Raw genomic sequence first — 13464 nt, 5'->3', positions numbered from 1 at the left:
TAGGGAAGAGGGAGACATTCAGTTCAGTTCACATTTAAAGGCAAACCTGCCTAACTGCTTTCCGAAACAATATTCAAACTGGAACACGGCCATCCTTGAAATTCACTCTTCTCCAAATTTTGCAGCACAGTTCTTCAGCTAAGGAATGTATATGCAAAAAAATGCATGTACTAGAGTCAAGTGTGCATAAAAATGCAAACTTTAGCAAAAATAAGAGAAAATGTGTTAGATTAGGGGAAACTGCTTTGGAAGATGTTTATATTAGGCAGGATTGCTTACATTGAGTATGTTAGGTAGAAATTCACACTACAATTCTGGTGAATTTTCATGACATTTAAAGAAAAAATTCAGAGTGATGTGAGAATGTGTAGAAATGAATTTAAGATTGGAAAAATAAGAAACAGAGAAGAATATAAACTGAAAGATTCTCCCATCCCTAGTCGTTCCTTTCTAGGGATGAGTCTGTTCTTCCTTGGAACTACAGCAATCAGATTGAAACAACAATTTCATTAGATGATAATGAAAAGATCTTTACTTGGTGCCAAAAAATAGAACAGACTTAGAACCAGGAAAATCTCCCTAGGATAGCACCACCAAGAAGCTGCTATCACCAGTCATTACCCATCTCGCATCAGCCAAAACGGGGACCAGAAGAAGGGACTTTAAATATAGCTGTACTATGAGGATAACATTTCTGACCAAGTTTGCATTGCTCTTATAAGGATTACTGAGAGAAAACATTTTTCTTCTGAGCACAGCATCTGCATATTGTGGACAGCTTGAGAATGAAACTCATGACGGCATTCATATACATTTATGTTCACAAATGTTCTTCCCAACCATATGAGTGCTCTTGTGCACTCAGGTGCAGATATATCTACTTTCATTAAAATGACTGGCTTTATTTCTGGTACTAAGTTTTTATCTTACAATACTCAAAAGTCACTTTTTGCAAAGCTAAAGTAGATCATAGGATATAGGCTTTGTAGAGAAGGATGCAGTTTATATTTGTCTGGGCTCTCTTTGTTTTGCTGCAATGATGTAGTTGTCTGTTTTTATTTTAAATATAGGTATTTGGTCAAACTACAATGAAACTCCTGAGAAGGAAATCCATTCTTCTGACTGGTTACTTGGAATATTTGATAAAGCATTACTATAGTGAAGATACAAATGACCCTGAGCAGCCCTTTGTAAGAATAATCACACCTTCCCAAATTGAAGAAAGAGGATGCCAGCTCACACTGGTCTTCTCAGTTCCAATTAAGGATATTTTTAAAGAGTTGGAAAAAAGAGGTGTCGCTGTAAGTAACCAAGGCTTCGCATTGCTTTATTTAACAAAGATAGTGGGCTCAGTGATAATTCTAGAATTGCTTCTATTCACTGCTGCTTAGGTCAGAAGGAAGAGGGGAAATCAGAATACTGATATGGTTCTTCAAAACACATTAATTGGTTTATAGTGGTGTTATTATGTTTGCCCTGGGGGAGAAACAAAATAAAATATATAAGGTGATACATTTATTGTAGACTTCCCCAGCAAAAATAAATGCATGCATGCAAGAAAAGGTATCACTTGACTATCTTGAGCATTTTAAGGCTTAATTCAAATCACTTTTGAAGCTGTCTATATTGTATTGGACTTATAGTAGTGGCACTGATTAACTGAGCTGGTGTGATGGCCCAGAACGCTCACAGAACTAAACAGTTCGCAGCTTCTGGAAGAGAACAGAAAGTTGCCAGTTGGGCTAGGATTAAAATCTTGCACAGGAATAGATTAAAAGACTGGGGAGAGGTCCCAAACAGGAACTGTAGAGGTGAGGAGGCTGAAGGTAGAATGCAGAAGAGTGAGTAAAGAGTGAGTAATGGGCTGAGTAGTTAGAAGAGAGTGTAGTTCAAAAGGAGTTGAGAGTAGAAGACAGAGGAAATGGAAAACTGAGGCAAGAAGGGACTAGTTGGAGAAAAGGATCTGAAGCAAATCCACAGCATTAAGATTAAGAGGAGTTGTGTGCTATGGAAGGGGAAACTAAACTGTGAAGGCGTCTGCCCAGGAAAGAGGGGGGCCCGCTTGTCACCTTCCTCATATCTTTCTAGCCACTGACAAAACAAAAGTGAGATGTTTTTACAATCTACTAGAAATGGCTTCTTAACGTGTCATTTGAAAGGGCGGTATGTGCCTATGTGTTTCAATAATATGCTGCCATGACAGTCTCTCAGCTATTACTTATTTGTAAGATAATGTAATGCACAAAGTCAGAGGCAGCTTCCCTGACCTGACTTACTTTATCATTCTTGCTCTCCACTCCCACTATATTTCCCACCCACAATCCCTTTTCCTCTCAAGAATTCTCAGAATCCCAGAGCACCAACATTCTAGAACTGCAGGTCTTGGGGGGCCGCCACCACAATTCCCTTTTCTTTTAAGAAACCTATCCTGAAAATCAGTATTAACTGATTAGACACATGACTATTAGTTTCCTACACCTTCCCTGTGTAGGAAATGACAATCTGGGCTCCTAAAGCAAAGGGATTTCTTATTCCTTTATTTCTGCATTGGTCCTTGTTCTCTGGCATAGGGTGTGACTATGCCAGAGCTCAGAGGTCTCTGAAAACATTCTGATGCATATAGCAACTAGTTTCCAAATATCACATAATAACTCGTTTGTATTAATTTCTCTTCCCCTTGTCCCCCTGATTTTTCAGCTTGGAATGGCAAAAAAATGAATTAGTATCTACCTTCCCTTCTAAAAAAAGGCTTATTGTGATTTTAACATCCCAACCCTACACTTAGTTACATAGCAGCAAGCCACATTAAACATGAGACTTACTTCTTTGAGTAAACATATATAGAATTGCACTGTAAAATATACCATGGAAAAATCAATACCAAGAACCCTAGCTCTCCATCTTTCCCTTCTATTCTCAGTTTATATGGGCCAGAAATGGGAGAAAGCATTGCATTTGGCCAGCATTATAACAGGAGCACAAACTTTATGTTAGCTTTGCTGCTTTTGGAGTTTGGCAAACAAATGTGAAGCTATATTAATTTGCTAGATGTTTATTGGCTGTTTTGCAGTGTGACATTCGGGAACCCAATGCTCTCCGTGTTGCCCCAGTTCCTCTCTACAATTCTTTCCATGACGTGCACAGATTTATTGAAATCCTGGGATCTGCAATGGCATCTGTAAAGCAAAGAACAAACACTGCAGCACTTTCCTGATCTTACTGACGGTGCAGCTATACTTTTTAATCTCTTACTAAGATGCATCAGTGCTTCTGAGCAATTTTTGTTTGTTTGTTTGTTTCTCTTGGGCTGGGCTATATGTATTCCACCCATTTACCCCAAAAGATTAATTTTGCTTGGATAGTTATTTACAATAGATACACTTTTTATTAAAACTCATTATTTCTACTTATTTGGGCTCCATAAATTAATATGCTTTATGTATTTTAATAGGGTTAGTCTTTAGCATTCTAGATACTTTCTTCATTTAGATAATTCTGGTTTACTTCTGACAGGCGAAACAGAAAGACAGCTGCAAACCTAATCTTTGTCTAATGTCACTGTGTGGAATAAGGCACTATATACAACTCTGTGGATATAACCTGCATTGGATTTTAAGCACAATTTCTATTAAAGGGAATTTTAATTTGCGCTGAAATTGTATTCATAAACATCTAAGTAGAATTTAAGAATTCACAGATGACTTAAGTTTTAGACATCTCAACTTTTGTTTAAATGTATTTAGCGTTTCTCACAAACCTTCTGCTGAGTTGCTTTGCTCACTTATAGCCATTTATGAAGGATTTACAGCTCCCCTGAATACCCAGGCAAAATAATGGCCCAGAAGCCTGCTTCTTTAGAAGAACAGATCCAGGGGGATCCTGATCTATATCTATTTGGGCTCTTGTGGTCATCAAGGTATATGTGTTGACATCGTACCTCTGACATTGATTTTAAAAGAATGCCAATCTTGTGGAATGCTGAGGCATCATACTGTTTTGTTCTTCAACGTGCTCAGTGATTGTGAAACACTTCCATTAAGCAAGTGGGGCTTGACTCCTAATTCAGTGTAGAATCATGGGCTTATCTTGTAAGTGCACCAGATGTGGTATGATTGAGGCAAATGTATGCTGCTTAGTAAACTGTCACTGTAATCCACCAACATATCCGTCTAATCACTGGGCCATCTGAAAAATATTTAAACATTATGCTGTCTGAATATGTAAGGACCAGCAAGAGACCAACATTTTGTACATCAACCATCAGTGTATATTGCACCAAACTCACTTTATCCCACTGTAACAAACTTTGCATTAATCTTGTACTTCAGGCGTTCCCCCTCCCCCAATATGTTGCATATGGGGAACTATAATCTATAAAGTATACATTTTGTATGAGAGAAATATGGCAAAATGAGTTGAGTGTGAAGACAAAGGAAAGGTGGAGAGCACAGTTCTGGTAAGTCTTGGTGACATGATATCTAGATAGCTGGTGATCCTTTAGTCCTTTTTAATACGTTTTTTTCTGAACGCTTACTGGATATTCATAAAAATTATCTGGGTTTGTGTTTGAATTCAGCCATGATGCTATAGCCAGTTCTGAATGGATGTATTTGTATAAGACAGCTCTCTGCCAATACTTAATTTACATGGGTATTCTTACAGCATTTTCAGTGTACTGCTGATACCATGTGTGAATAAGCCCCAGGAAACCTATGATAACTTACTGTGCTGTATAACATTCCATATATGCCACTTATTAAATAATGAGGAAAATGAGGACTTTAAAGAGTAACTTTTAAAAAGCAATTTATTTATTTTTTTGCAGAATTGTAACTCTGGAAATTTGCATTTTTAGTTACAGCAGGTAGTAAAGTCAAAACAATGGAGAATAACAATAACGGCTGCCTTCTGCATTGCTTTTGCTGCATTAGCAGCACTGAACTGGCCCCTCCAGGACACAAGCCTGGGCAGTGTGTTTGGAGGTCCTGGGCTGTTCAGATAACAAGACCCACCCCCCTCGGCCTTGCTGATGTGGTCCACAGGAATAAATTTGGTACCAGCTTGGCTGCAGGAGTTGCCAGAAGGAAGTGTATAAGACACCATCCAACCATCTTAGGGAGTCCACTCTGGATTTGTGTAACTCCTTAGCCTTTTATTCTCCTGAAGATGTCCCACAAAGCAGTGGGTACAGATTTTTCCTTGGGGTTTACTCCTGAAGCAGGGATGCGGGTGGCGCTGTGGTGTAAACCACTGAGCCTCTTGGGCTTGTTGATCAGAAGGTCGCGGTTTGAATCCGTACGATGGAGTGAGCTCCCATTGCTCTGTCCCAGCTTCTGTCAACCTAGCAATTAGAAAGCATGCCAGTGCAAGCAGATAAATAGCTACCCGCTGCGGCGGGAAGGTAAACACCATTTACGTGCGCTCTGTCTTCTGTCACGGTGTTCTGTTGTGCCAGAAGTGGAAAGTTGTCTGTAGACAAATGCTGGCTCCCTCGGCCTGAAGCGAGATGAGCGCTGCACCCCATGGTTGCCTTTGACTGGACTTAACTGTCCAGGGGTCCTTTACCTTACTTTTACTTACCTTACTCCTGAAGCCTTCCTCACAAATGAGTATAGCTGCAAGGCAGCAGAGGTTTAAGATCAGAGTTTTCATTCTCCTAGCTGGGATACCTTCCCAGGTTGGTGAGCCCCATCTGCCCACATTTCCGTCTGCAACATGCACTGTAACCAACTTCTTTTACCATTTGTCCCACTACTGGTCTCATCCACTCAATCCGCCAGATTCATATGCAGGGGAAGTCCCTAATTCACCAAGAGTTTGAGACCCATCGGCTACCCTCACCTGGTTTAACCAGCCAGCCAAAGCCATTTCCTGGGGTGTAACAGCTTCTAGGATCCACAGGTGAGAGTTGAGTGCAGGGTGGGGACCAAAGGTGGTCAAACTAGCCCAGAAGGAGCATGATGTCTCCTCCACCAGAAGTACTACCCCTCCCCTAACACCCCATACACCCCAGAAACAGTGTACAGGACAGTAAGACAAAATACAAAAGATTAGACTCTAAAACTCAATAAAACCATTTATATAGTTCTACAAGTAAAATTTCAAAAAAACTGAGTAACCAGGGAAAGCCTACACACACACGTGCCCACACACACAAACACAGAGAGAATCTTCAGCAGCCACCTAAATATCAAGACACTAAGTAATTGTTTAATTTCAGCTGGTAATTGATTCCAGAGGGTTCAGTTTCTAGTACGAGCTAAGTGTACCTTTGGGAGAAGTGGTATCTGCAGTGACTCTGAGAAGTGCAATTGCAGGACAAGGTTATATATGAGGGAAAATTGTTCATAAGGGGTCAATGGGCACTACCTGACTCACTCTCACCATGTTTACTTGACTGATTTCCCTGTAGTTTTCTCCTTTGTGCAGGGGCTGGTACACAGGGTGAGCCTATGTTTGACAGTCCTGCAGTCACTAGTTAAAGACCTGTTGCTGACACTATAAGCACAGAACTTTTTGTGTGTTCACATTTACCATATAAATCCACTGGGAGTCTGGGACTAGTTCTGCTACTCTGTAGAATCTATGTCAGAACTGTAGTTCCCCAGCTTGAAGAAGCCGGAGAGAGAAGAACGAGATGGTTTTATTGCTTTGTCAAATGATGCCTTCATATCTCAACACTGCCATTTTCCTAGAATATACGAGCTGCTAGCTCAGACCAGTAGTTCGCATGGTCCAATACAATTGTGATGGGCAGAAGCTTTTCAAAGCTTGAGACAAGTCTTTCTCATCTCAGTTTCCTGGGATTATTTAACACTGAGGCATCAGGAATTGTATATAGGTTCTTGGGGGTGCAAAAAAAATAGCTGAAACATACTTTATGCTTCTTCAAGTGTTGTGCTCACCTTGAATGTGTACCTACAACTGACTGGAAGATGATGCAACAGAGCTTCCCAAAGCTTTGATGTCAGCCCTGGGCCTTTTGGGGGGGTATTTTCTACCAGCTGCAGAACAGCATTTTTATTCCTAAAATTGTTAGAAAATGCATCTCAAGGAAAATACTCAAACTTAACATTAGGTGTCAGCATTTTACATATTATTTGCTGAGAGTAGATATCCCAGAAGAGCTGCAGCACAGAAAATAAATGTTTCAGGCTTTCATTTCTAAAGTTTGTGTTACGATAACTGGAATAACAAGAACAACAACCTGTTCGAGTCAAATAAAACATACATTTTCATACCTCTATCACAAGCAACTCATTTAAATATCATTGTTTAACTAAAAAAAAAATGGACTTCTGATGAAATAATACTTTCATGACTAAAAAGAAAAATGGAACACTTGAGTGGAAAAAAGAACAGGAATAATGGATAACTGCTTTTTTTTTTTTTACAATCAAGTGTTATATAAATCTTATGAAATAAATATAGGAATGTTGTAAAATCATCTACAACCACGTTTTCAGGCATGGTGACAAACGCTTTCTGCTTGTTCGCATTTACTTCATCACTACCTACATCATATTGTATTAGAATATTGAGACCCAATCAAACAAAGTCAAGTTAGTGCTTCGCTAACTTAGAAAAGAAAAACCCCACTTTGCATGTTATCAGTAATCATTTAAAAGCAACCCTTGTGCTGCTTGGCAAGCAGTTTTCTTTGCATTCAAAATCTGCATTAATAGATTTAGCATGCTAGGTGAACTGTAGTACAGATACGTTTGTGCCACAAGTGCCCCAATCAGGAAACCATTTTGGAAAAAATACCCATGCCATGTTTCACAGGAAACTTGCATTCTCCTGCCCATAGCTTATCTAGATATCAGAAAATTGTGGTATCTGAAGTAGTCCTCATGGGAATGGAGAATCCAAACAAATCTAGAATATGGAAATAGTTTTGTTTCCTCACTTAATGTGAAATTGTTCCCTTCAAAGTGATCTTTTTGTCAATATTTGTGAAATCTATTTATATGGCTCCTGCAGTTGTACGATGAACTTGATAAAGATCAGCAATTCCTATTTTTTACATTCACAGCATGTTTTTATTTTTAAAAAACTAACATAAATGTACTATTCTATGCATCATTTTATGTTTCCTGTTAAATATAAGTGAAAATTGATTGGGGCATTTCTCCATGGAATTCTATCTTTATTTCATCATAATTGCTTCTTATTTGAATAAGGACAGATGAACTGCTTCATTCAACTGCAGTTTTTTTAAAAGCTTTGAAGTCACAATAACAGCACCGGATTTAAATCCTGAAGCTATTATTGTGGCAGGAAAGAGATCGGGGGCGGGGGATTAAAACTTTGGGTCCTAAAAAGAAAATACCGTATTTTTTGCCCTATAGGACGCACTTTTTCCCCTCCAAAAATGAAGGGGAAATGTGTGTGCGTCCTATGGGGCGAATGCAGGCTTTCGCTGAAGCCTGGAGAGCCCTCGGAAGTTCCCGTCGGGCTCCCTAGGCTTGAGGATAGCAGCCTGCATCTCAAAGCCTGGGGCGCGCCGCCATCCCGCTGTTCCCCGACCTGGTTTGGGCTTCAGGCAGATATCCGCAAGGTGTGGGAGCCCGGCGGGAATTCGCGCCGGTCTCCCAAGGCTTGCGGAGAGCTGCCTGTTCTGGGGGCTGGGGTCGGGAGAAGCCCGGGCTTCCCCTGCCCCAGCCCCGCACCTGGGGGGGGAAATAAAAGTTTTTTTCTTTATTCCCCCCCCCCCAAAAAAACTAGGTGCACCCTATGGGCTGGTGCGCCCTATGGGGCGAAAAATACGGTAGTTTTATGAAGTAATAGTCATCACTTCTGGTTGTATTCACTACCAGTTTCTGCAACTTCTACATTGCCAAAGTGATCTATCTGTACAGCTCTTAAATGCATTTAATTGTAATAGACGAGGGTCAATATAGTGTTGCATATCGCCCCAATCTCTTGAGTGATGCAAGATTCCAGGGTTTCAGGTGCTTATCCAGAGTTCGTGTTTGTTTTTGCAAAGACAGCACAGCAGAGACTGTGGTATCTTTATGTTACATGACTTATTTATACATATATACAACTTGAACCTACGTTGGAGGGGTTCACACCACTAACACCCCAAAAGGCTCGTTTGTCCCATAGCCATAGCCCTGGATTCAAACAGAAATCAAATATTGCTCAGACACACTCTCCAGCTCACTGGTTTATGTCTAGGTCACATCCGTCTCTAAAACTCTGAAATCTGGCTTTATCTGTTGGGGAAGGGGCCCCCACCCATTTGCTGTCTCACACAAAGCCCCTTAATCCCCCTTAATGGCTCATTACCCAGGCTTTCACCATCACCAGGAGGCTAGCCTGGCTATTCCAAGAATTAGAAGCCTTGATTAAATTGTAACACTTGCTGGATCCAGGGATTAGAGGAGCCTGGCATCCACTTTAACTCCCCAAACTCATAACAATAGTAAGAAAACCTCTCATTGGTTATTTTAAGACTGAAATCATATGTTTTGCAAAAAAGAAAAAAGAAGTTTTAAATTCAGTGCAGATGCAGAGCTATATTTTGCCAATAAAGAGTTCATTAGATCTTTTCCCTCTCTGACATTTACATCTACTCCAAAGTATAGTTTAATACTCCAAGGTATGAATTTCAAAGTTCCCTTTATCTTTGTATTCCAATTTTCAGCCATTAATCAAATAATATGAAACAGCTTTACAAAAAAAAAACCCCTCTAGGAATGGATCACACATTCAAAATGTGCCTTCCAGAAGTTTTTTGAGTATTATTTTGGAGGGGCGTATGCATGTAATCAATATATGCACAAAAATACTTAGATTTTATATATATATGACAAAATGTGTGTTAGAAAGGTGACAAAATCACACGTACCTCCAACAAATCTTTTTAAATGGTACCTCTTAGAAGAATACAAATATGAAGTTATTTACTCACCTTGGTGGATATATGTACCCATCTCCAGCAGTTAAACAAATGAGTGTTCTTCTGTGTATAAGGCAGAAGTAGGTGCTCAGATGATGTACCGTGTCTCTCATGAGACCCAGCCAGTATAGCCAATGGTCAGGGATAATGGGAGTTATAGTACAACAAATAGGGGGCACTACAATGGCTTTAAATTCTGTGTCGCAGTTGCCAACCCACATGGCTGTTAATCCATTTGAAAAATTCCCTGCAAGTATTGTACTAGCACATCAGAATGTGATTCTAGCCCTGTATGGGGGGGAAATTACAGGTATTTTAAAGTAAGGACATATGCTATAGTCACTATTGAGACAACAGGCAGGTAGAATTTGTGTCATGGTAGTACAGTACAAAAGGCTGTGGGGAAAGTTAAGGCATTTAGTCAGCCCTTAATTCCTGTGTGCCCTAATCTGAGGCCAAAGCACACCAGTACAAAAAGATGCAGTGGGTAGTCGAATTGGAGTGGACCCATTGAAAGGAATGGTCTAATGTTAGCTTATGTCCATTGGTTTCAATGGGTCTGCTCTGAATTGGACTAGCATTGGGAATAATCCTGAAGCTGCAATCTTTTGCCTACTTACCTGGGAATAATCCCCGTTGATCTCAATGGTACAGTGGTGCCCCACAAGACGAATGCCTCGCAAGACGGAAAACCCGCTAGACGAAAGGGTTTTCCGTTTTGGAGGTGCTTCGCAGGACGAATTTGCTATGGGCTTGCTTCGCAAGACGAAAATGCCTTGCGATTCCTGGGGTCCCCCCCCCCTTTTTCCCAAGCCCCTAAGCCGCTTAACAGCTGTTCGCTAAGCCGCTTAACAGCTGATCGCTAAGCTGCTTATCAGCTGATCTAAGGCGCTAATAGCCTTTTAGCAGCTAATCCGCTAATCCCTTAAGCCTTTAATAGCCGCGAATAGCCGCTAAACCGCTAATAGCGCTAATCCGCTAATGGGCTTGCTTTGCAAGACGAAAAAAACCACAAGACGAAGAGACTCGCGGAACGGATTCTTTTCGTCTTGCGAGGCACCACTGTATTTTGCTTCTGCAGGGATATGTAACAAGATTGCACTTTTAAGCAGGGATGGATGAATTGGCTTGTTTCCATTTCAAGCCAGTTTTGCATCCCTTCAACCACCTATAAAATATTAGTTTAAAATGGTACATATTTTTTATATGCACTTTCCCCTAAAAGACAAGTTTTGTATGTATTTCCCCCCCAAGAATACAGTGGTACTTCGGTTTAAGAACAGTCCTTTTTAAGAACAATTCGGTTTACGAACTCTGCAAAACTGGAAATAGTGTCCCAGTTTGTGAACTTTACCTCGGTCTAAGAACGGAATCCGAGCGGTGGAAGGGCACTGACAGCGGGAGGCCTCATTAGGGAAAGCGTGCCTTGGTTTAAGAACGTTTTCAGTTTAAGAACGGAATTCTGAAATGGATTATGTTCATAAACTGAGGTACTACTGTAGTTGATACAGGCAGCAGAAAGGTAGTAGAATGAAATGTAACAGTAGGTTCACCTTTTCAATGCTCTTCTGTATTGCAGGTTTTTTAAAAACCACCTGCAAGTGGAGATCTTGAACAGGAAGGAGTGGGTTAGAAGCTTTTCTCCTAATATGCTAGCTTTTTACACATGGGAGCCCTGTTTAGGCACTCATTTCTCTCATGTGCTGAAAAGTATCAGGGTTCTGCTGGAAGGAAAGGCAGCTGCTAGCCCTTGTAGCCTGTGACTGCTGGGTGAGGTTAACCTGTAATTCTTCTTCCTAAAAGATAGCTACCTTGCTAGAAGATGCCCTCAAAGCTGCAGCTGTAGGAAAGGCGCATCTCCAAAACCTGACAGCAGAAGGTGGCATGGCGATTCCACCCATTTGTTTGCAGAAAGAGGGAGGCTCAGACTGAGGGAAGTGAATGGGCTGCAAATTCTTATAGATCCTCACTGCAGTTTTACAGTTGTCACACTCAGGATGAGAGATTATATTATGTCCACAATCCCATGGAGAGTTGATGGTGAAGTGGGAGCTTCCTCTTGTTATCTCTTATCCATTTCCAGGCATAACAGATAAGTGGAGAAGTGGAACAGTTCGCTCATGGGAGCCTAAATTGTGGCTCTTTCTTAATATCTATACAGTATATGATATCCTATGAACAAGACCTTAGCAGCACAGGGAAAAGGGCTGGCTACCTTTGAAACAGCATTCAGTTGAAAGGAAATACAGTGAGATTCTTGACCAAATTTAAATGTGTTTGAAGTTCATTCATCTCTAAATTAGAAATAATTAAAGGGGCCCTCATTAACATGAATAACTTGTGTAACTTTTGTTTTTGAGTTAACCCTGAATCATAAACAAAGTCTCTCCCAGAAAAATATTTAAAATGTTTTACCTTCTGGTGCAAATCTTTACATATGTGCTAATGAATATATAAAATACTGCTTTTCAGCTTTGGAAGCTTGATTATTCCAACTTTTTTTAAGTTACAGAAAAGATAAAAAACAGTTCAATTTCATCAACTCAAACATGCAGTGAAATAAGACATTGTTTTTGTAGGGCTGTTCATTCTTTGAACTTAGATGACATTGTCTCAGAGGACAAGATGTTTGATGAGTTTTATACTTTAAAGCCTCTCTTAAGAAAAAATTAGCTCAGAATCTGTTTTGTGTAGAATAGCGTATGTATGCGTGCAGAATCGTTCAGTCTTCAAAAGACCAGAGGGGAAGCTGGTGTCATCTTCTATTTACTTTCAATATCTCTCTTTTAAATTCACACATTGGGAAAAGCTGAAGAATCATAATTTTTGGTGCTTATTTCTTACCAGTTCAAAAAGCATATATGCATCCAGTTGACCTCATAGTGAAGTGATGAGGAAGGGTGTAACTTTGCTTCTTATTTTACACGAAGGAATAAAAGATCAGATACTTGCTCACAATTCACCTAATGAACTCTATGTGTTCTACAGTGGTACCTCGGGTTAAGTACTTAATTTGTTCTGGAGGTCTGTTCTTAACCTGAAACTGTTCTTAACCTGAAGCACCACTTTAGCTAATGGGGCGTCCCGCTGCCGCCGCGCCGCCAGAGCATGATTTCTGTTCTCATCCTGAAGCAAAGTTCTTAACCTGAAGCACTATTTCTGGGTTAGCAGAGTCTGTAACCTGAAGTGTATGTAACCTGAAGCGTATGCAACCAAAGGTACCAACAACAACTGCCCCATATGTATTTTCATAGTCCATGTAGAATTAGAAGGGACTTGGAGGGTCATCTAGTCCAATTCTGCAATGCAGGAATCTCAATTAAAGCATCCACGACAGGTGGCCATCCAACCTCTGCTTAAAAACCTTCAAGGAAGGAGAGTCCACCACCTCTCCTGGGAGTCTGTTCCACTGTCGAATAGCTCTTTTGCACCTCTTTACTCTGGCTTTTGACACTTGAGGTATACACGTATTTGAAGACCCACCTTACTTTTGTGATTGAAAGTTATTATAAACTGTTTTTAACATTGTGTTTTATATAATGTTGTAACCCACCTTG

At 40.3% G+C, this 13464-nt stretch overlaps 1 protein-coding gene across 6 annotated transcripts in view; it reads left to right on the top strand.

Moving 5' to 3' along the window:
* The window catches only part of KYNU (kynureninase), an 82493-nt gene extending 78844 nt beyond the window's left edge, over positions 1-3649 (top strand). For all 6 annotated transcript variants that reach the window (XM_083411200.1, XM_083411204.1, XM_083411203.1 and 3 more), the window contains 2 exons: positions 1071-1301; positions 3071-3649. In XM_083411200.1, the coding sequence (XP_083267326.1) occupies positions 1071-1301; positions 3071-3214 (375 nt within the window). In that variant the 3' untranslated portion in view covers positions 3215-3649. The remainder of the gene's footprint in view (positions 1-1070; positions 1302-3070) is intronic.
* Positions 3650-13464: the final 9815 nt, after the last annotated feature.

Source organism: Podarcis tiliguerta, assembly GCF_965153285.1.
Source record: "Podarcis tiliguerta genome assembly, chromosome: 1".
NCBI classification, from domain to species: domain Eukaryota; kingdom Metazoa; phylum Chordata; class Lepidosauria; order Squamata; family Lacertidae; genus Podarcis; species Podarcis tiliguerta.
The sequence above is the reverse complement of the archived record's forward strand: the minus strand, read 5'-3'. Positions and strand labels throughout refer to the sequence as shown.